Source organism: Ursus arctos, unplaced genomic scaffold, assembly GCF_023065955.2.
Source record: "Ursus arctos isolate Adak ecotype North America unplaced genomic scaffold, UrsArc2.0 scaffold_9, whole genome shotgun sequence".
In the NCBI taxonomy this organism is placed as follows: Eukaryota; Metazoa; Chordata; class Mammalia; order Carnivora; family Ursidae; genus Ursus; species Ursus arctos.
The window spans coordinates 33,568,348-33,591,157 of record NW_026623111.1 but is presented as its reverse complement, the minus strand read 5'-3'; the positions used below and the strand labels follow the sequence as shown (position 1 = coordinate 33,591,157).

General features: G+C 45.2%; 1 protein-coding gene across 1 annotated transcript in view; it reads left to right on the top strand.

Moving 5' to 3' along the window:
• Positions 1–16,892: 16,892 nt before the first annotated feature.
• Positions 16,893–22,810, top strand: part of BEND4 (BEN domain containing 4) — a 28,965-nt gene continuing 23,047 nt past the window's right edge. Inside the window, exon 1 of the mRNA XM_026508810.3 lies at positions 16,893–17,394. Within this exon, the coding sequence (XP_026364595.2) occupies positions 16,893–17,394 (502 nt within the window). The remainder of the gene's footprint in view (positions 17,395–22,810) is intronic.

The window sequence follows — 22,810 nt, the reverse complement described above, 5'->3', positions numbered from 1 at the left end:
GACAATGATGCCCAGAATGTCAAAGGCTTGGAAGGTTTCCTAATCCTTGTTTAATCTCCATGGGAGGTTTTTTTTTTTTCATAGAGATGCATCTTTAATTTCATGATGAAAATCAAGAGGCAAATAGATTTGATTTTATAGCCAACTTACAAAAAGGTACCGATGCCATTAATGAGCGGACATCGTACTTCTAAAAAGAAGGGGTTCCAGACGATGATCGTTCAGCCCCTGAGGGAACGGCCTTCAGTTCACTCATTCAACAAATATTTAGTGAGCCAGGCACTGCTACAGGGGCTGGGAATATCGCAGTGAATAAAGCTCTCTGCCTTCATGGGGTCCGCATCCCAGTGAGGAGACGCAGACCATAAAGGAAGGAAGGAAGTGGAAAAAGTATTAGTTCTAAAGACTTGGGAGAGAAAACATAGAGGAGGCTGGTGAGCATGGGGGCCGGGCAGGGTGTGTCTCATGAGAAGGCGAGATTGGGGTCTCACTCAGGGCACGCTTACTCACGCTGACAATAAGATCACAGACTTGAGGAAGCTGAAGGGACAGGTTGTGTGGATGGGGGCGCAGAGGGGGGGGCAGTTCCAGGCAGAGGGAACAAGAAGCAGAAAGACCCCGAAATAGGGCTGTTCTGCAAGCGTCCCAGAAACAACAAGGCTGATGTGGGCGGAGTGTGCTGGTTGTGGGAGGCGCAATCAGAGACAGGGTGCAAGAGGGGCAGATAAGATGGCCTTTGCAGGCCTGGCGTGGGCTTTGGTGTGAGTGAGAGGGGGAAAGCACTGCAGATCCGAGCAAAGCAATGACATGACCCGACTCCCCTTTAAAAAGCACGACTCTAGCAGCAGCATTTCAGGTGCTAGACATATTTGACCTGTAACGCCCCAAAAAGATTAAGACTTAAGCATCAAGAGCTCCTACCCGCCCACCAATTCAACTCCAGTATTCCCACTGAGATGTCCAAAACTGGGCTGAGGGGTCATTTTGCAAAAATGCAGAAAACAGCAATCCTGTCCTTTTAAACCTAGCACAGAGATGCACATGGTAATACAGGACGGAACAGACAAATCAGGTCATACACATGCCCACGTGCACAGCTCCTGGACCACACTCGGAACTCCGTTCCGGCCCAGTCAGACATTTGGGGGTACCGTGGTTGAAGGGAACATGAGGAAAGGAAAAAAGGAAGAAACCAAAGGACTGTGTCTGTCCCACAACCTCAATTCAGTCTTGAGGAAAGAAGCACCCGCTTTGATGTAGACGGGCCAGGTCCAAAGACGCAGAGGGCGTCCCGCAGGACCAGTCAAGAGGGTCCTTGGCTTCGTGTAGGATGGAAATCAAATACAAGCCAAGAGGAAGTAAAAGCAGAGTTTACTGAATGGCATTAAGTGAAAGATTATAGCAGACCGAGTATCTGAGAGACTTGGAAAGGAAAGGAGAGTAAGTGTCATCGTCGCTTGGGATTAGGGGTTTATATTAGAAAGGGGTCTGCGGTACGTGTTTCTTCAGGAATCCAGGGTAGGGTCTGATCAAAGGTGAGTGACAGGTAAATAATAAGTGTTATTTCATAAACCATCAAAAGTAGGGGGTATTGATGCCAGTGTTGGCTGAGGGGTGTTCGGAGCTAATGCCCACTCCATGTCTGGAATCCAGTTCTTCTTAGATGTTATCAGGGGTTTGGGGGCCTAGGACAAAACTCAGAGAATGATTCACTTCCTTGCTTCCCCCTCAGGTGGGAACATAGCTGCTTTGGTTTACTGAGGTGCGAGGTACAATACAGAACACAGGTAAGTGACACCTAGCAGGAAAACAGCAGAGATGGAGCCTCTCCAAAAATCTCAGTTTGGTGGTGACCTTTGGTCCTAGAGATTCCAGCACAGTCATGGTTTCACATATGGTATCCCGCTGGCCCCACAAACCATTAAAATGTCCCCGGGGAACTTCCCACAAAGCTGCAAACAGAAAACATCAGGGGTCTCTGTCAGAGAGAGAAGAAAGGAAGGCTGGAGGAAAGGAGCTCTACCCAGGGGAACTAGTCTCGGGAGTGACGAGGAGGAGGGCAAGGGAGAGGCTCAGAACGTGCGCAGGGCTGAGTCCTCGCCTGGGGCCACTACTCACTGCTGTGCGGCTCATTTAACCCTGATTAAATGAGATGACGGCCATGTACCAGGGCACTCAGAGAGGCCAGTCCTCTTCCCTCCCCCGAGTCATCCTTTCGCTCTCAAGAAAGGCAGGAGGAGAATAGCAGGCAAGCTTTAGACAAGTTGCACGATGGGATTCCATTTCTGCTCAACGTGCACCCAAACACACAGGCACAAACGGAAACAGAACATCCAGAAGAATGTAAATGTTGACAGTCCTCTCCGGACTGCGGGATTACGGGTAGTACTTTGGTTGTTCGCCTGCAATTTTTCCTTTTCCACAATGAACGTGGATTACTCTTGTCTTTCTAGAGGCAGAGAAGAGCATGTTATATTGTAGAAAGGCTTCCAACACAAATGGTTCACACGAAAAAGAAAGTCTCTGAAGCACGTGAAGCCAACGTAACATTGTGTGTCAACCACTCTCAAATAAAAAAAAAATTTTTTTTTAAAGAAAAAAAAAAGCCAGTCCCTAAAAAGTGAAATGTTTTGTCATCTAAACTACAGCCTCCTGCGCATGCCTGAAAGCAGCTCCTGACTCACCCTGGCCCGTGAAGCCCGGTCTGGGTTTGGGGGTATAGGCCAGCACATCACGCCACCGCAGAAAGACTGGTTTGAGGAAGGTACAGACACGAGGCGTCCGAGTGTGACTTCCACGTCTCCTCAAAGAAATGTGCCTCACCCCTCCTCTTGTTTAATTTTAAGCTTGCCAGTAAAGCCACTTCATATCAAGTGACTGCATTTTGGAGGGGCTCACTCCCGGACAAAGAATTCCTTGCTATCCCTGTCTAGCAGGATATGGAAAAGGCTGAGGACCGTGACTGCCGCATTTTGGTTTCCCTTTTCCTTTTTACCAACTGGGAGCTTTTAACTGCACGTATCCTTTAACCTCAGTTATTATACACTGGGTATTTTGGAGACTGTTAGTCGTAGGTTGCCAGAACTTAAAGAGCCATACTTGAACCTGACCTGGAGAAAGACGGTTACCCAGAAATGCTACCCTTGGAGCTAGATATAATAATTGGCTGTGACATTAGGTTGTTTCTCTTGATTGGGAGTTTATGAGCTTGTTTTGGTTGAACACAGGTTATGATCAATGAAGGCATTCTTGTGATTTTATGATAAGCATGTCACAGGTGCCTAAGGGATGGACTGTCCCAGACTCTAGTAACAATGATCTCATCTCTCTCCTCCTCCTCCTGAGAGCACACACTCCACCCCTGGCCACAGTGGGAAGAAGCAGACAATATCCACTCTTTGGCAATGAGATTCATTGGTCCAAGGGGTGGGCGTATATCCCCCGGTCGCAGCCTGGGATTTATATACAGGCACGGAAAGAAGTTCTCTTCCCCGGGTACTACACTGGGGCTGAGAGTGGTTGTATGCTCGCACTGGCAGGCAGATGGGGCATCTCCAGTCGGGATGAAGGAAGACAACTCACAAAGAGACACTGAGATACGCAGGGATGAGTAGGGGATGGGGAGTGAAGCAATCCCGCCAGCACCAAGTCCTTGGTTCAAGCTGCTACGACCTTGCTGCTCTGGTGAACGTTACCCCATCGCCTTCCCACCCGCATCAGTCAGCATGGCCCTTTGCTTCTTCAGTGGGCCTGAGCTGGGTTTACTGATAACACTTCTACCCTCGGATTCAGCTACAATAACTAATATCAAAGAAGCCCCTGGAATGCAAGTTGGTACAGCCACTCTGGAAAACAGTGTGGAGGTCCCTTAAAAAGTTAAAAATTGAGCTACCCTATGATCCAGCCATTGCACTACTGGGTGTTTACCCCAAAGATACAGACGTAGTGAAGAGAAGGGCCATATGCACCCCAATGTTCATAGCAGCAATGTCCACAATAGCTAAATCGTGGAAGGAGCCGAGATGCCCTTCAACAGATGACTGGATTAAGAAGTTGTGGTCCATATATACAATGGAATATTACTCAGCAATCAGAAAGAACGAGTTCTCAACATTTGCTACAACATGGACGGCACTGGAGGAGATAATGCTAAGTGAAATAAGTCAAGCAGAGAAACACAACTATCATATGATTTCTCTCATCTATGGAACATAAGAACTAGAATGATCAGTAGGGGAAGAAAGGGATAAAGAAAGGGGGGGTAATCAGAAGGGGGAATGAAACATGAGAGACTATGGACTATGAGAAACAAACTGAGGGCCACAGAGGGGAGGGGGGTGGGGGAATGGGATAGGCTGGTGATGGGTAGTAAGGAGGGCACATATTGCATGGTGCACTGGGTGTTATACACAACTAATAAATCATCGAGCCTTACATCGAAAACCGGGGATCTACTGTATGGTGACTAACATAATATAATAAAAAATCATTATAAAAAAGAAAAAAATCATAAAAAAAAAAAAACAAAGAAGCCCCTGAAGGATGTTTTTTGGTCATACATAAAAGAAACCTAACTTGTTTATTTTTCATTCAAATCCATACTGATCTCCCATAGTCTCTTGTTCTTCGTTTACTTTCAGTTGGCGTTAAAAGGCTTCAGGATTACAAGGAGACATCAAATAAAGGACGTAAACATCTTGTCACTGGCCACCCATTTCCACATCTCTCACAGCAGCACCTGTTGTTAGGATAGACTTATGTTGCCTCTCTGGAATTCCCTAGCAACTGAACGTGAATAAAGAAACCAGCCACGGGAAGGGGGCCCTCGGCATCATGGGGCAGCTGGGATGGGGAGCCAGGGTGCTCCAGGCTCAGATGAGAACAGTGTTTCCTGCATTACCTCCAAGACCCAGCACCTAACAGGAGTGCAACCTTGACAAATATGCAGAGTGTAGTCTCTCACCATAGGAATTACCAAAGAAGCTAAAAACAGAAACACGCACTGCATAATCTCTAACCTCAGGGGACAAGAAAAACAGAGAATTGCTGTGTCAATCTCATTTCCTTGTTAGGCGCATTATCATAAGTGAGGGCCTTTCGTTCTGAATGCTACACTTCGCTAACATTTACCCGACTCCGGCTTCTGAAATATTGAATTCCATAGCAATTTTATTTTTTGCTTTTGATCTTTACTGTTTTGCTCATTTATCCATAAACATGAGCTACTGAACTGAGTTGAAATTAAATAGCTAAGTTAGAACCTGAGGCCATCCAGATAGGACTAAACCAGTAGCCCAAGACGGGAGACCTCACTGTTGAAGGGAGTAAGAATAATAAATTTAAAATTTCTATCTTTGGATACCTCTGTGTAAGGTGGCTTAATGATGATCCAGGTCTTGATTTATCTTGATGCTCTGGTTTAGGAAGGGAAGAGATTTATAGGACATGGGGATTTTCCTGAGTTCTCATAATGTGCATTTTATAAATCCTCCCCTTTTGTCAAAACACTCTCTTACAGAATGGTTCCGTGATGGCGAATTGCTAGAACCACCCTGAAAACAGTACTTTTTATCACTTGACTAATTTTGAAAGTAGCTCATTCAACCAATTTTGGAAACTGAACTACTTCCTGAAATCTGGAAGAGCAAACATTTGAGAACGAGACAAGGACCAAATGGGAGACTTAAAAACAAGTCACAGAGCGTTGTAGGGTGTCTTCCACTTACTGGAACATTCCCAGTGAATGGAAAGGAGAGATGGAGTACATCTGAGCTGGGGGCCGCCCACCGATGCGGGGCCTCAGGCCCGGGGCTGCTGGCAAATGTGGCCTCCTCCGTCTGCCCAGCCACAGAAGAGGGAGTTCCGTGTGGTTTTCCAGGGTTCAGAATTGAGGAAAAGGGGACTCAGAGGCATGCCCAATCTGCCCAGAGTCACACAACTTGACCACCCTCTCCGAGCCAATAAGTAGTGGAGCCTAAACTTGGGTCCAGGGGTGCTGGTCATTGAACATCTACACAGAGCTTAGAGTGAGGCCAGCAGACTTGCCTAAGCCACAGAGATCCCTCTCACGGGCAGCTGTTTGGGATTAAGACACACACAAAGGATTTCATTTGATTTTATCTAATGATGACGAAGACAATGATAAGAACTACGATTTACTGAGTGTTTTCTCCCTGCCAGATTCTGTTTATGTGCCATGTATTTATTCCTTGAACAATGCTGCCAAGTGGGTACTATTATTATCCCCATTCTATAAACAGGGAAACCAAGGGAGGTTAAGTAACTGGTACAAAGACATAGAGCTGTTAAATGGAAGAGCCAACATAAAAACCCAAGTGAGTAGCTCCAGAACTCATGCTCCTAAGTTCTATGTTCTCCTGCTTCTAAGACACACGGATAATGGCTCGTTAGCACAGCCTACAACTTCCTAATTCTACATTGTGCCACTCGGACTTTTATTCAGAACAACACTCACGCTACCCTTCTACTGGCAAAAATGAGACCCTTGGAACACGAAGCAGCTTACAAGTTTCTCAGGAAAAAAAAATAGGATCTCTTTCAACTTGACTCCATTAAAAAAAGAAAAAAATCTACACTTGAAACCGTATCTCTGTTCTTGGAAATCCCAAACACCTACGATCGTGTCAACGGACTGAAAACAAATGCCCCCCTAGGTTCCACACGGGTGGTCTGCTGGGTAGGAGTCACACCCCTGCATCTGCTCTTATCTTCTGGATTCATGAATGACCTTTTTCTTGAGAAGCCTGGAATCCCATTTGGAGGAGGAAAAAAAAAAAGCAGAACAAAAGCACTGGGCTCTCTCATTAAAGGGAAAATAACAGCTAAGTAACAGCTGCTGTCATGCATATTACAGAAAATACATTACTTGCTTTACAGAGCAGACTGTATCACAAGTCAAGTCAACTGATTGTTTGCACAGGTGTATCTGTCCGTGAACAAACAAGTCCAGATCAATCCTCCTAAATTTCACCAACTAGAAAAGAGAGATAGTAAAGCATAAAACTGACTTTTGACTTTCAAGATCGTCTTCCTTTGTCATTTCGTTTTCCCCTTACAATTCCAAAGAAGGCTTTTCCTTGATTTAGGGGAACATTTTTATCCCACAGAAATGGTTTCTATTAAAGGTTGAAAGAGGGCTATTAGTCTGCTCTCCAAGAGAGCAGTTGCTCTGGTCTACCCAGCATCCCTTCCTTAGGGAAGCACTTCCTGATGTGCAGCTCCAGTGGGCAGCCCTGTGATCCAGACCCAGCCTATAACAGAACCCTCTCTCACAAGCAATAAAAGACGAGTCCAAGGATAGCACGTGACAGCTCTTTCTGTTGTGGATTTTAAGCTGGAGAGATGACACTTTGCGGGTGCTGGAGGCCATCTTTGGACAGATGAGTAGGGTGGAAAGAGAGAAAATTCTGGAATCGGTGAGCCCGTTCTCTAGAAGACTCTAATTTCTGTGGTCTCTTCTTCCTTCCTGTGAGATACCTTAGCAGCCTTCCGAGTTGAATGAGCCAATAAATTTCCCCTCTGTGCTCATCTGGTTTGAGTTGGATTTCTGTCTCTTGCAACCAAAAGAGTCATAATATAAAGGACTAAAAGTTTAAATCACTGCCTTGACCTCTCCCGGAAGGTGCCTGCCTGAGCTGAATGTATTTCCCTCTCTTACAAAGTACTGAGTTTCTTTTATACCCAATAAACCTGTCGTCTTGCTAGTTTGAATCATCTCCTGATTTTAATCCATTTCTTTCTTTTTCACGGCCCACCTAGCCCGGACTTCAGGCCAATGTGATTACCCTCTAACTGCAGTAACTCAGTCTGTCTTTGGGAAGACAGTGACATACCCTGTTTGCTCATAAACAGCAAAGTGTTCAAGCACCGCAACGTGAACTGATATTCTTAAGTGGTCACCTTGGTACCACGATGCACACTGCCATTGCTTCAAGCAGTGGTTCGCAAGATAGTGGTACATTCAGATCACCTGAAGAGATTTTCAAACACCAATGCCAAGGTCTTGCCCCAGAGATTCTGTTTTAATTGGCCTGGGGAAGGGCCTGGGCATCCGTATTTTTCAGAATTCTCCCAACCAAGGTTAAGTCAGCCAAGATTAAGTTTCAATGACTAAAAATACATTTATACCTGTTTTTAATGATTTTTATGTTTGATTCAACTAGAATAACTTGTGCTCTGACTATGCCTTGGGGTGGAGTTGGAAAAGGCATGGACGTTTTAAGCCTGTGTAACTCTCCCTCAGTATGTCCTGGGGTGTGCCGAAATTCTTTAAAGCACAGTGAACATCTCCAAGGATATGATGAGAATGATCAAAGGCCCTGTTCTTTTTTTTTTTTAAGATTTTATTTAATTATTTATTTGAGAGAGAGAGAGCACAAGCAGGGGGAGCAGCTGGCAGAGGGAGAGGGAGAAGCAGACTCCCCACTGAGCAGGGAGCCTGATGTGGGTGGGGCTCGATCCCAGAATCCCGGGATCATGACTTGAGCTGAAGGCAGACGCTTAACCGACTGAGCTACCCGGAGCCCCATCAAAGACCCTGTTCTTAACATCACTTACACATTGGCCCTGTGTTCTGTGGCCTCATGGGAACCCACTTTCTGTGCAAGTGTGCATATCTATTGTGTGTATATATATATATATATATATATATATGTGTGTGTGTGTGTGTGTATATATATATGTATATATATTATATATATACATATATATATAATATCATTCAACTTCTGATAGACTCATATCAAAAAAAAATCAAACACTCGGGGCGCCTCGGTGGCACAGTCAGTTAAGTATTCGACTCTCAGTTTCAGCTCAGGTCTTGATCTCAGGGTCCTGAGATCGAGCCCTGTATCAGGCTCTGCACTAAGCACAGAGTCTGTTTAAGACTCTTTCTCCCTCTGCCTCTGCCCACCCCCACTCTAAAATAAATGAATCGATCTCCTTTTTTAAAAAAAATCAAATACTTGACCTTCTGACAAAAGGGTCATTTTGGTTAACAGAGATGATCGTATAACCCACCAATGTGGCATATATATTAGTTTGCTAGGGCTGTGGTTAAGAAAGGACCGCAAACCGAAACTGGCACACAGACACAGGCACGCCCAGAAAGCTCCATGTGCACATGAAGGCAGAGGTGGGGGTGATGCTTCTAGAAGCCCGGGAACACCAGAGGCTGCCAGCAAACCAGCCACCAGAAGCTCAGAAGGGTCGTGGGACACTCTTCTTCCCAGCCCCTAGAAGGAACCCATCTGGCTACCACCGCGCTCTCGGACTTCTCGTGTCCAGAACTATGAGATAGTTAGTTCCTGTGGTTTAAGCCACCCAGTAGGTGGTACTTGGTTATGCTAGCCCTAGGAAACAAACATTGTCCCTTGCAGGAAAGAAAAGTCTGTGATTCTGTAATCATTCACCTTTGGTGCTGTCGGGGGGAGGAGCAGGGGGGAAGACCCAGAAGTCTGAATAACCTGCAAATAGTAGGTTAAAGGGTCATTGCTGATCTTTACGCAACACATGAAGTTTATTACTAGCTGCCTTTTGAAGACAAAAGAAGAGGAACAAAAACCAACACCTTCCTTTCTCCTAGCCTAGAAAAGAAATCCCAAAAGCCCAGCTGCTGGGACATTATAGAAGTCAGTTAGAAAATTATAATTTTTACAGCAAAAACATATTTCTATTGTTTTTCAGAAACAGGTACTTACAGAAGCTTCGGTAGCAAACCATGAAATACTCCAAACAACCAGTACATCTGTCAAATCCTACTGCTTTCTTGGTTGGGGGCATTTGGCATGCACACACTTGTAAAAATCCCAGTAAACTGTCTAATGAGTGATGTCAGAAAACCTCAAGTTGCCCGTTTCTGAGACTGCATGTCACTGGCTCATTTCAGAACCTTCTTCACAGAAGCTGGTCCTCCCGTGGTTCTCTGGAGTAAGATTATGAACACATCCCGTCCCGTTGCAATACAACACTCATTCAAAGAAATGAAGAGAGGCTAGAATGCATCTTGCTGGAGGATCCTGCAGACTCTTCTCAGAAACTGAACCCACCATCTGACTTGTTACCACATCTTCTCAACTTTCACTTCATGACTTTTTTCTTTCCACCATTTTCCCTCCTGGCTTTAATATCCAACTTTTTCTCATAAATATCTCAAGCTCATACTTCTGTCCAGGGTGCTTTCAGTTCTTTGAGGGAAATATTCTTTTAGAAATTGGCCCAAAGTGAAGAATGGAGAATAGAAGATTAAATTTACTAAGCTTGACAAGGTATATTTGCTCCTTTGATTCAACAGAAGAACCTTGACTTGAGTTAAATCCTCCAATGATTTGCTTTGTGACTTTGGGGAAATTTCTTCAATGCCTTGTTCTTCAGTTCCCTTCACTTTAAGGGAAATAGCCCCAACATCTCACAACAGTGGAAGGGTCAATGAACACATGAACTAACCCATTGTCCTGACCCAATTAAACAATGATGGTCAATTCTGGTACTTTTGCTGGAGCCGATGGGAAAGTGGTGCTCTCTTCCCACGCAGGTGACAACTGCTGGGTGGCCAGGTGAACACTACGGAGGAAGAGCCTGCCAGAGAACGAAAAAACACAAGGAAAATCAGAGGTGAGAAATGGAGAGAGGTAGATTCCTAATAACGCCATAGAGGCATCCATGCCTGCTCTACACCGGATAGACCTCTCGTCTTCAAGGTCACGGGAGCCAAAAGCATTTTTATGCCTACTCCATTTGCATTGGGTTTCTGTCACTGGCCACTAAAAGAGTCCTAATAAATATACACAATCCTATTAGTGAGAAAAAGAGTAATTAGATCAAAGATGACTTTCTTTTCTAGTCTTTACAACGATGTGTCCATTCTAAAAAGGTCCTAGAAGCCGTCACAGGAAGGAAAGGGAGGGGATTAAACTTCCTCTGAATAGCCCAAGGGCCAGCAGCTGGAAGAAGCATATCTGGGGTCAAGGTAAAGAACACCTTTCCGCCGTTCGGAGCTTATAAAACATCCTGAATATGTTCCGCATATTGTGTCTAACTTTCTTCCAACCTCACTGCCACTGCACCAGCCCCATTCATCTCAGCTCCCATCTAAACTACTACCAGAGCCTCCTAAAGTCATCTGTGCACTCAGCAGGTGTTCATCAAGTCTCTATTCTGCACTAGGCATGATTCTAGATGCTGAGGACTCAGTAGGGAGCAGAAGGGACAAAAATCCCTGCCCTAAAGGAGTCCCCATTCTGGACAGGGGAAACAAACAACATACCAATACGATATACAGCATGACAGATGGTGCTAGGTACTAGATGGGAAAGGAGAGGGGCTGGGCTGCAACAGAAACAGAGGGATGCGTGAGGCCCTCACTGAAAAAGAAATGCTAGAGCTAAGACCAGAGGAGATAAGGTAGGGAATGAAGCAGATATTTGGGGAAAGAACACTTTGAGTAGAAGAAAGATTGAGAGTAAGAATCTGGAGGCAGGACATTAGGGCCTCTTCAAGACCAGTGCGGCTGGAGTGGCGTGAGGGAGGGAGAGAGTAGAAGGAATGAGGTCCAAGGAGCAGGATATGGTTATAGATCATGAGGGGCCTTAAGGAGGCAAATGCATAGACTCTGGATTTTTCTCTATGGAGGAGAAAGACAATAACGGGCAGTGGAGAGACATGGTTATATTTTAAAAGGGTCACTCAATCATTGTTTGGAAATGCTGCTGCCAATATGATTCTCTACAGTCCACTGTCCACAGTGCAGAATGAATCCTTTTAAAACATCATATAGTGACCCAGCAATCCAGTCCTGGATATTTACTCCCCCAAAATAAAATTTATATCCACGTAAACACCTGTACACCACTTCTCAGAGCAGCTTTGTTTGTAATAGTCCCATACTGAAAACAATCAGAATGTCCTACAATAGGTGAATGGTTAAACAAACCGTGAAACACGCACAGTATGAAGTACGACTCAGCAATGAAAAGGAACAAACTCTTGATACATACAACACGAATAGATCTCAAGGCCATTAAACTAGGTGGAAAATCTCAAAAAATCACATATTGTAGGATCCCACTTCTATAACTACAATTACATAAAATGTACCCTTTGGAAGAAATGGATGGAGGGTACCCAGGACCTCTCTGTACGATCTTTGCAACTTCCCACAAATCTGCAATTACTGCCGAACTAAAAGGTTTAAAAAAAAAAAAAAAAAGCATTGTAGAAAAGAAATTGTCTTCTGGTGAAAAATTATGCACTGTCTCCATATAGCAGACCCTTCCAAGTTACCTGATTCTATTCGTTCATTGTCTCTGAACTATTTTTACAACTTTGAAAGTTTAGGTAACTGAAATACATGCAAAGTGTCCTGTCTGGTAAAAGTTCCCTTCCCCCCTCACCTGCGCCTCCCCATGGAAAAACCAGCTCATCCATGGGCAAACCATTTACACATTCAACATTCCTTTATTCCATATCAATTTATGCTTTTTTTACTTTTCCTTTGAATACTATGAAGGCATTGAACAAGCTAAATAAAATCGTTAACATCTGTTCATTTTTTTGCGTACATATGAGAGTCATAATTTTACCTTTTCTGAAAATTATCTTTTAAAGCATCAATCAGGTCGTGTCACTCCCCAGCTTCACTCACTTCCAAGCTTCCCATGGCATTTCAAATGAACGCCAACATTTTCCAAGGTGTACAAAACACAGCATGCGCCAGGCCCCGCCTGCCCCAGGGCCTCATCTCCTCACTCTGCCCCTTGCCCGGACACTCCGAGTACTTGCCCTTGCTTCAGCTCCCTGAGAACATCAAACGAGTTCCCATCTTACAGCTCCTGCACCTGAGGGGCCTGTTGTCCCTCAGCCTGGCGTGCTCTTCCCACGGAAGGCTCTTTCTCACCAGGAAACTCCCAGCTCAACTGGTCCATCTCAGAGAGATCTTCTCAAACCATTCTCTCAAAAGTAACATCCCCACCCCATTTTTTTCATCATAGTTATTTCTATCCGAAATATGGCCAATAATAGTATTATGTATTAGGTATGTTTTATGTATTTTATGTATTGCATTAATATAATGTTAGCCATATAAGTACATAAATATAATGTACTTACTTATTTTATTATGTGAATGTAATATATTGTTTGGTTAGTTTCCAGCTTATTTATTACCTGCCCACCCCAATTCTATAATAGTAGGATCTTGGAATCTGCTTCCATTATATCCCCCGATGCTTAGAAAGGTACCTAGCACACAGTAGGCACTCAATAACTATTTGTTCAATAAATCCTTGGGTGAGAGGCAACTGTCTGGCTCAGTTGGTAGAGAATGCAATCTCGGGGTCGTGAGTTCAAGCCCCAAGTTGGGCATAGAGCTTACTTAAAAAAACCAACCAACCAACAAACAAATCCTTGGGTGAATGATGCTTCCGGAAGTAGTGAGGTCCCCAGCACTGTTAGTATTTAGGCATGGTTCATACAACCACTTAGCAATATCATAGAAAAGCTATAGGCATGGGCTCAGTCACCAGAATAAAAGCCCATGAAGGTGTCTTCTAGTACTACCAGTCTATGATTCTGTGGCTACCACACCCTCTCTGTCATGCAGTGGGGAAAGCAAAGGAGTATTCCTCAGCTCTTTCCCACCAAATGATGGTATGCACACTTCTGTTCCTGCTGCAATATCATCTCAGCATTAAAATGTTGAAGCTAATCAGACATTTAATTTCAAAGTGGAAGGTCATTATCTTGTCACAAAATTTTATTCCAATTACTTTTTTTTCTATTATACGAAATGAATTAAAAGTAGCACAAAACATTGGGAGATCAAACAGTCAATCAGAAGCTCATTAAATATCATTGAAATTGGTGCAATAAAAAGCATTTCCCATGGCTGACTTATTATTTAAAAGCTATATTCTGGATGGCTCAAGGAATTGACATGCTGCCAATCAAAAATCGCCCTGTCCATAAATAGCCACTTGGCTTTAAAAAGTTTGCTACCTTTTTTTTTTTTTTGAGATAAGAGTAAATATCTAAAGAGATTTAAAGCATGGGTGTAATTACCATCCTATCAGCCCCCATGAGACCCTAAAGAGAAGATATCAGCAAAGTCACCATCTGATAATTTAGACGATAACTTACAGAAAGATGCTTACAAAGTGCTACCAGTGATTTTATAAACACTTCCATACATTACATTTATATACAATACTCAGCTAAGTACAATCCCAGGCAGGGATTAGTGGTCAGTTACAAGTTTAAAACTGAGTCCAACTCCACACTTGGAATAAATGCCCATTTTATTTTCTCAAGAGTGATTATTAAGCACTTCATTTTTCTATGGACCCAGATGTAGGTGACTGTTAGCATGAGGATATGAAGTTGATCGTTTCTAAATTTCTAATATTTCTCCACTAGGAGCCCTCCCTCCACCTTTTCTTTTAAAGCTAAACCACTAATTTTAGCATTTAGTTTTATAGAAATGACCACTTTTTGATGCATAGGATGGCAGGTCCTTTTAGGTGGTAAAATATAACAGCAGAAGTACTGATCCCAGTCTCTTAAGGTGTTTAAGTGGTGAGGATGATATAAACTAAAAATACGTAACCAAAAGAGAATGCTCTCAGGTATAGGAAATTACTTCTTCAGAAGAACTCAAAAATTTCTCCCCTCTAAGCCACCCCACATAAACACTGCCACTACCCCAATTTCTTTTCAAACGCCAGGACTTACTGGCAAATTATCTGGGAATAAAGTGGGAGGGAAACGTTTCAATGCAAAATTCAGAACTGCTTTATAGAAAGAAAAGTGTGGGGAGGTTTGTTATCATTTATTTCCTCCAGTATATCATTCAATTTCAGCTGTCTCACATCTCAGAAGAAGCTCCCCCATTTCTCACTTACGTGCCTAAGAAACATCTCTCCGGCATCTCATTCTCTCTCCCTGTCTTTTACCAGCATTTCATTATTTCTTAACTGTCCCTCTCATGCTTGTCTCCCTTTTTCCTAGTGATCCACGTGTCCTCATTTAGCAGTTTTCAGAAGCCAGGGAGAAACGTTGCAAATAATGTTAAATATGATTAATATCTTGAATTCCTTGAAATATGACATGCATGAGTTACAATGAAACCTCTTTTATTTCCCCATGAAATGCTTCTGCATAATGAGAAAGAAAATGTCCTCTATGCCCTAATCAGCTCTGACAGTTCCTGGACTCCCAAATACTTTTATTTATGGCATTATTTATTTCATCTCTAATAAATGGAAGGGGGGGTACCCACAGCATGATCTGAGGAAGCTGCAGGAGAGAGGGAGACTATCCTGGGTGGAGGAACACAGAAGCTGAACCAGCGAAGAGAGAAGGCTTTGAAGGTATGGGGAGATATGGGAAATAAGAGGCGAAGGACCTGAACCCCCAGAAGAAAATGGGTCACTTTCCCAAGACTGAAAGGAAAACTCAGAAAAGGAACGTAACTTCAGAGTGGAGAGAGGAGGGTCATACCTCAAGGGGGGGATGCACCCAGGTTCTTAACCTGGAGAATGAAGACTGACAGGCTGGAAACCAATCCTGGGAGGGAGTATGCTGGCATAGGCGCCAGCCTAGGAGGGGGATGATTTGCTCCAAGGAGCCTCTGGGAGAAGCCAGGGCACTCCTCTAGATTTGAAGACATCTCTACTCCATGGGGAGCCTCCTCCAAACCACAGAAGCTCTTCTCTCATTCAAACAATTACTGGAATTGTGTGTCCTCCAGAAACACTGGCCTGGTGGCCCCAGAGGCCGTGAGGAGCTCGCTGGGCGATACAGGGAGCGAGCAATCGGGCCACCTTGGTTCTCACGTTTACGTATATATTAAATGACACAAGTGTCTAATCACCATCCCAAAGGGAGGTGTCAGGTCAGATTTCTCCCTCCATTGCAGTCTACGTGCTATGACAAGAAGCGAGGATATGAATTCAGATGATCTGGATGCATCTCTGCACTCGGCCACACACTCCTGAGTGTCTGGCTTTGGGCAATTACCTCGCGGAGCCTCGGTTTACTCATCTGTAGAATGGGGTAAATGATTCTGTTACATTCTGGGGGCCCCTACAGGAAATTAATAAAAATAATGTGAAAGTGCGAGAGCCCGTATGCTCTTGTGATCTGCACGAGCTCAAAGGTCATGTGCTGGGTGTGGGCAGACCCCGAGACGCGCAAACAACGCGCAGCGACCCTAGGTCAAGACCTTCAAGATGTTCTTTCCAAAAGATTGGGGGAGCAATTTCCGAGGGGCAGAACTGGCTGCAATACCTTCTCAAGGCACACACGCCCGGCGCCAACTACTACCCGCCTCTCCGTGCAACCCCGAGAGTTTGGGGTCACGTAGGGGGCGCCAGGAGCTCGTTTCCGAAGCCGAACCCCGCCCGCAACGGCAAAAGCTTCAAGTCCGCACCTGGGGCTCCAAAGTCTCGCGCTGGCCGGGACCTCGCCCTGTTTACCCGCGCGCCCTCGGGATCCGGCTTTTCCCTTCCCTCCCCCCGTCGGAGGCGCACACCCGGCGCGCGGACCCCACGGGCGGCGGTGGCGCCAGGCCCCGCCCCCGCCCCCATTATCATTAGCAGATATTACCCTAAACACTTGCTCTTTACCTCCTTTCTCCCTCCAGGCATTGGCGAGGCGGCCTGTCAATCAGCGTTCGGGCGGCAGCCCCCCGCGCGGGGGCTCAGCGATGCCAGCCTCAGCGACAGGCGGCAGTGGCGGCGGCGGCCCAGGCACAGGCACACACCCTCCCACACGCGCGCACTCGGGCAGAGCCGGCGGGCGGGAGGCGGAGGCACCCTCGGAGCCCGGCGCCCGGCGGGGAGGGGGCGTGCGACCGGAGACCGGCCCCGAGGCGCAGGATGGAGGAGGAGATGCAGCCGGCGGAGGAGGGGCCCAGCGTCCCCAAAATCTACAAGCAGCGCAGCCCCTACAGCGTCCTCAAGACGTTCCCCGGCAAGAGACCGGCGCTGGCCAAGCGCTACGACAGACCCACCCTGGTGGAGCTGCCGCACGTCCGGCCGCCGCCGCCGCCCCCGCCGCCCTTCGCGCCGCACGCCGCGGTCTCCATCAGCAGCAGCGAGCCGCCGCCGCCGCCGCAGCAGCAGCAGTTCCAGGCGCAGAGCTCCTACCCCCCCGGGCCCGGCCGGGCCGCCGCCGCCGCCGCCGCCTCGTCGTCGTCTCCATCCTGCACGCCCGCCGCGTCCCAGGGCCACCTGAGGACTCCGGCGCCGCCGGCGGCGTCCCCCGCCGCCTCCTCATCCTCGTCCTTCGCCGCCGTCGTCAGGTATGGCCCGGGCCCGGCGGCCACCGCGGGCAGCAGCAGCGCGGGCAGCGACGGCGCCAGCCTGGAGCTCAGTGCAGGTACCAACTCCTGGGCGCAACTTTCCTTCCCGCCCGGCCGCGGGGAGGGGTGGGGGCTCGGGAACCAGAAGCTGGGCATGGCGGACACCCTTTCGCGCGCCGGGCCTGGCGGGAGGGGCGCGAGGGGAGAGGGGCGAGTGCAGTCCCGGCTGAGAGAGAGTCGGGGCGTCGGAGCGCAACCCTGAGGCCTCCACGCACGGGCAGCAACTTCTAGAGGATTCCCCGCCGCCGCCGCGTGCGGAGCTTCCGACGGCGCGCGCGCCTCCTAACAGGTGGCTCCGCGCTCGGATCCGGCGTGGCGCCCAGGAAGTGGGGCGGCGGCGGGCGGCGGCCGGCATCTTTCGGCCGAGGGGTCTGGGAGGCAGCCTCGGCGCCGAGGTCGCGCGCCGGACACCCCAGGGTGGCGGCCGCTGCCGCTCAGGGAGAGGCTAGCGCGGCTCTGGCGGCGCTCGGGGACGCCCTCCCTTTACCCTCGGCTGCTGCACTTTTTCCTTCCACTTCTTCCTTTCTCTCTCTTTCTTCGCTTGTTTTTCCTTCTTTCTCTTCTTCCTTACTTTCCGATCCTCTTTTTCCCCCACCTCTTTGATGCATTCTTACTCTGTCGCGGTCCACTCGGCTGGCTCTTGGGCTCTCTTTTCTTTTTCTGTGCGCTTGTGTTTCTCGTGCGCGCGCTCTCTCTGCTCTCTCTGCCCCTTTTTCCCCATCCACCCCAGAGTCCCAACCCGTGGGTGTAAGACAGCGGATTCCTCTGCACCAGCCAGGCGGGTGGACCTGGCGCTTGCCCCTGCGGCGCACTTTAGGGAGAGGGACGTCCTTCCCCTCCCCCCAACCCAGGGACACCCCTCCCCCGGGCGCTCGGGGCCCGCCGCCCGCGCCCCCGGCCGGGAGGGATGGGGCTGCACTGCGGGGTAGCGAGCCTCCCGAGCCTCTGGGCCCCAGACCTGAAGAAATGCTTGGTGGGAAGCACCCACCCCAGGGAACGAGGCTCCTCGCCGCCGGGAGCCTGCAAGAGGCCCCCTGGGAAAAGCCAGCTTTCCTTCGGGTTAGGCTCCGGGGAGGTGGGGTGGTGGAAAGGCCACAGCCCGAGGCCTGCGCCCAAGGGCACTCTGCGCTCCCTCAGGGCGCGGAGCCGCGTTTATCTCGCTTCTGAGAACTAAAAGTTCCTGCTCAAGCCTTTTATGGCATTTTAGAGCCCCCCCAAATGTGCATCAGTGGATCCAAGGCTTTTGTCCTAATGAAAATATGAGCATTGTCTGTAAATGAGTTATAGATGCCTGTGTTAATGTTATGTTGTTTGTCAATATTTTGACGCAGGAAGGATTGGTTTTGAGAAAGAAAATCTAATTACAGGTAATAGTGAAGACTTGTTTTGTCATATCTCTCACTGATTTGGAGATGTTTGAGGGCTTTGAGTGGGGTTCGTATGTAGGTATTCTTATTGTTTGTGGGGTGGCCTTTTTTTTGTTTTGTTTTTCCAGTTGCTTTTAAGCCGATATTCTGTTGTGTTTTTATATTCATTGTTAGGTTACTCACTCACTTCCATTTTGTCCATTATTTTTCTTCTGTGTTCTCCCTTTCTTAGTAAGGTTTGTGTTCTTTCTCTCTGGATGTGGAGTCTTATTTTCTTCTAATTCATGCCCATGTTTATTCTCTTGTTCTGCTTTATCTTTGTTTTATATGTTGTTTCTTCCCGGTTTGGGTTCTTTTCCCATTTTCTGTTTTGCCGACCCCTTTGCAGAACCTTAGTTCCACCATGTTCACTGGGGGTTTCCCCCCCTTTTTATCTGCCTGTTCAGTCTTTCATCTCATCTTGCTTCCTCCTTTCAGTCTTTGCTGTCTTTCAACATTTTACTTCCTTTTGTACACTATAAATCTGCCCCCTCATTTCCATTATCATCCATAGTTTTAACCTTGCTTTTCCTGCATTGTTTCTTTTTTCTACACCAGCCACTTGCTGTCCTTTCCATGCACCCTCCTACTCTGTCAGTGTCCTTGCTGTCTTTCGTTCACAAGGAGTTTGTGTGGTTTTTCCTTTTCACCTTGTTCTAAATGTTCTCTTTCAGTGTTTCTTCTTAATTTTGTCTCTGTCCCTAGGTGGAAATCACAACATCATTGCATCTGAAAGAGTGAAAGGGGGCTTTGTTTGATGCCCTCTCAAACTCCCTATATTTTTTATTTCCTTTTATTCTCAAGGTGCTGTTGCTCCCTTTTTTTCCTTTAAGGTCATAGAGAGGTAAGCTTGATAGCACCAAGGACAGGATGCCATGTGCTTGTTGGAAAGACGGGAATTGGATGATAAGTTTCTTCCATGCAGTGAGGAAAATGGTCTGGCAGCAAAAAATAAAAGAAGAAAAAAAAAGGCCATAGTACTAGACCTCATGAATTGTGGTCATAATATTAATCATTGATGGACAAAGCCATCTCTTAACAGGCACAGAGATGTGAGTGGCCATCAGAGGGACAGTCACCTGAAGTGCTGATTGGCTCTTTGAGGAACAGTGGTTCCACTTTGAACCAATGAGCATGTGTGCACAGACAGACACCATTTAAGCATATTGGGGAGGGAGCTGGGGAGGTGGTAAGTTGCTTGTTGCACCCTCACAAAAGTGTTATTGCAGCCTCTCCAGCTTGCTAGTAAACGGAAAGTAGTCAAGACAGCCATGTGATGAATCGAGTCAAGGATAGAAGAGATATAACTGAGTGTCCAGAGTAAATGCAATGAAAAGATGAAAAGGTTGAAGTGAATCTTATTTGCCATTAAGAGCCATAAACCATGGAGAGGAGAAATATGTGATTAAAAATAGATTTTTCAGCATTCTTATAAAATCTCATGAAGAGTATAATTTTCCTTAAAAGGGGTAATATACCATGGTTTTAAAAGCGTATTTTTCCTCTGTGGGAGGCTTAGAGTTAAAACCCACGTAGATCTTGATATGCAGCCTAAATTTGGCATCAGGAAATGGGAAATTGCATCTTTAAGCAGAGTACAATCAAAAATGAATTACAATAAATCCTATATAATTGCATAGGTCATTCTCTTTAATGAGATTTTATTAACCTGACTGTCAAGCTTTTGAGTCAGGCAGATATTTTATCTTCTTCAACTGATAAAAGTGTCAGCTATAAACCACCATATAAATATTCATAAATCTACACATCTGTGGCAGCCTATCAGCATCATTCTTTTGGACATTAAAAGCATTCTAATTACTTTCTGTCTAGCAGAGCTGAAATGCTGCCTGTTATAGTATGTGCTTGGCAGGCATGATTGCTTTTGTTTGCCATCACAAATAGCAGCGTCCTATTTTATATACCGATGGTCCAGAAAATATTCAGGGATTGACTGAGCAGGATGAATATTAGGAAGCACCATCTGGTTTTGATAGCACCGAGTATATTAACTCATCTGTTAATTTTTGACACATCATTGATTTATTTATTTAGAAAAATTGCATCCTGTTTTGCTGTGTTGATGTTTGCCATTATGAAAAAAAATTGGATGGCATTTTTTTTAAAAGACATAGTTCATTGATTTAAGACAAGGGTGACGCTCCCAAAGATGCTTTCATTTTCTAACTTCTATTTTCTATGCCATGAAGTCCTCTCTTAAGAAGAAGTTGTATTAATGTTTTAAGGAAATGATCTATTTTGAACTGGCTGGAAATCCTTCTGGTAGATATAACGTATGGATACATGATAGTAGATCACAAAAAAATTTTTTCTGCTTCTGCATTTTTAATATTAATATATTTCACCCTTCACTGGGCTAAAATCAAAAGGTTACCACTAATCTCGGTGACTGTGATCTCCTTCATAGTAACAGAATACTCTTGGGTATATGCTGTGATGGGCAAATTCCATTCAAGGCTTTACTTACAAAGAAGGACATTAAAGTAAAGCGCCTGTGTTTGATTGCTGAGTTCCCATCCCTCTTCTTATTCACTTATCAGATTTGGGATGGATTAAACCACTTAAATTTAGAAGAATTTCTAGAAATGAATTTTTTAATTAAAAAAACAATCACGGGTTCAGATTTTGGAATCAGACTAGGCACAATTTGCAACACGATATTATCCCAACAGATTGCACAGTAGGGCAAAATAAATTACAAGTGGTCACTTTACAATGCTTCATGATTGTGATTTATTAACGTTTTGCGGTGTTTAATTTTAGAGAAGTTAGGAACGAAGTAGGTAGTTTTAAAGCCCCTTGGTAAACTGTTGACTTTGTACTTCCTCCTATTGCTTGAGGAGAGCATTCTGTAACTAGGGGGAAAAAACAGTTTTAAAAAAATTCAAAATACATGTTCACACTTTGCTCAATTAAGAATCATGGGTCAGTGACCATTCAATTGTGTTCATATGAAAACAGAACTTTTCTCCATTTCTTAGCGATAATGGGCATTGCACAGTACTTGCATTTCTAATTATATTCTGTCTGGAAAGCTAAAGTATTGCTGGCTGCAATATGTAGTAAGTAGAAAGATGTGCTGTTTTCTGCCAAGTGTAATAGTAATATTTTTCATCATAGTCTTCCATGTATTGATGTTAAAACACTATTCAAATGTTTTAAGGTACCAAAAAGAGGGGAAATTCAACTTTAAGGTTTATGGTTGCTATTTTTGCATCTGTCAGTTCTTAGAACATATTCAGAATGAAGCATTTTTAAAAACTGAAGGCAAGAACTGTTTTATGGTTGTAGCTATTCTCTGATATTCTGAGAGTACTTTAATACATTATCTTCATAATGTAGTGTATTACATAATGATTTTTTTCTCATCATGTTACAAGTTTATCCTTCAATTAAGAAAACAAATCATGCTTGTCCCTAAGTCAGTTTTTTTCCTTAAAATCTATACCCTAATGTGATTTATCAATATGATGAAAGCTCCTGAGTGTGCTTTAGGACATTGAACAAATATATTCGAGCAACTCTTTATAGGCACTTCTGTTTTAGCCTTTCTTTTCATATTTTGTTCCTTTCATCAAGGTTATGTTAAAGGTGTACAGGATGTAAATCAATTGGGACTGTGCTGATTAAAATGCAAACAGTAAATACAACTTCAGGTCTAGAATGGGATTATAGGATTAAAATGAATGAAAACTGCTAGTGTGCTAGAATTGAAAATTCTCAATCAATATCATCCTTTGATTTTACTAATAAAAGAACAAAACCCAGAAGTGAAAGTGACAATGCAACATCTTAAGTCTTCCCACTTATATGGTTCAACTGTTTACTTTGTTTATTTGGTTTGGGTCAATGTAAAGAAATAATACCCAAATATCTGAGGTCTTTCCCCATTACGTTTTGTTTTAAATCATGGGCCCCATTCTTCCCTTCCACCTGGCAGGGGGCAGAGGCATCAATTCCAGTGTTTTGGTATAAAAAGTTACTTCCCATATCCACATCCCTTTCT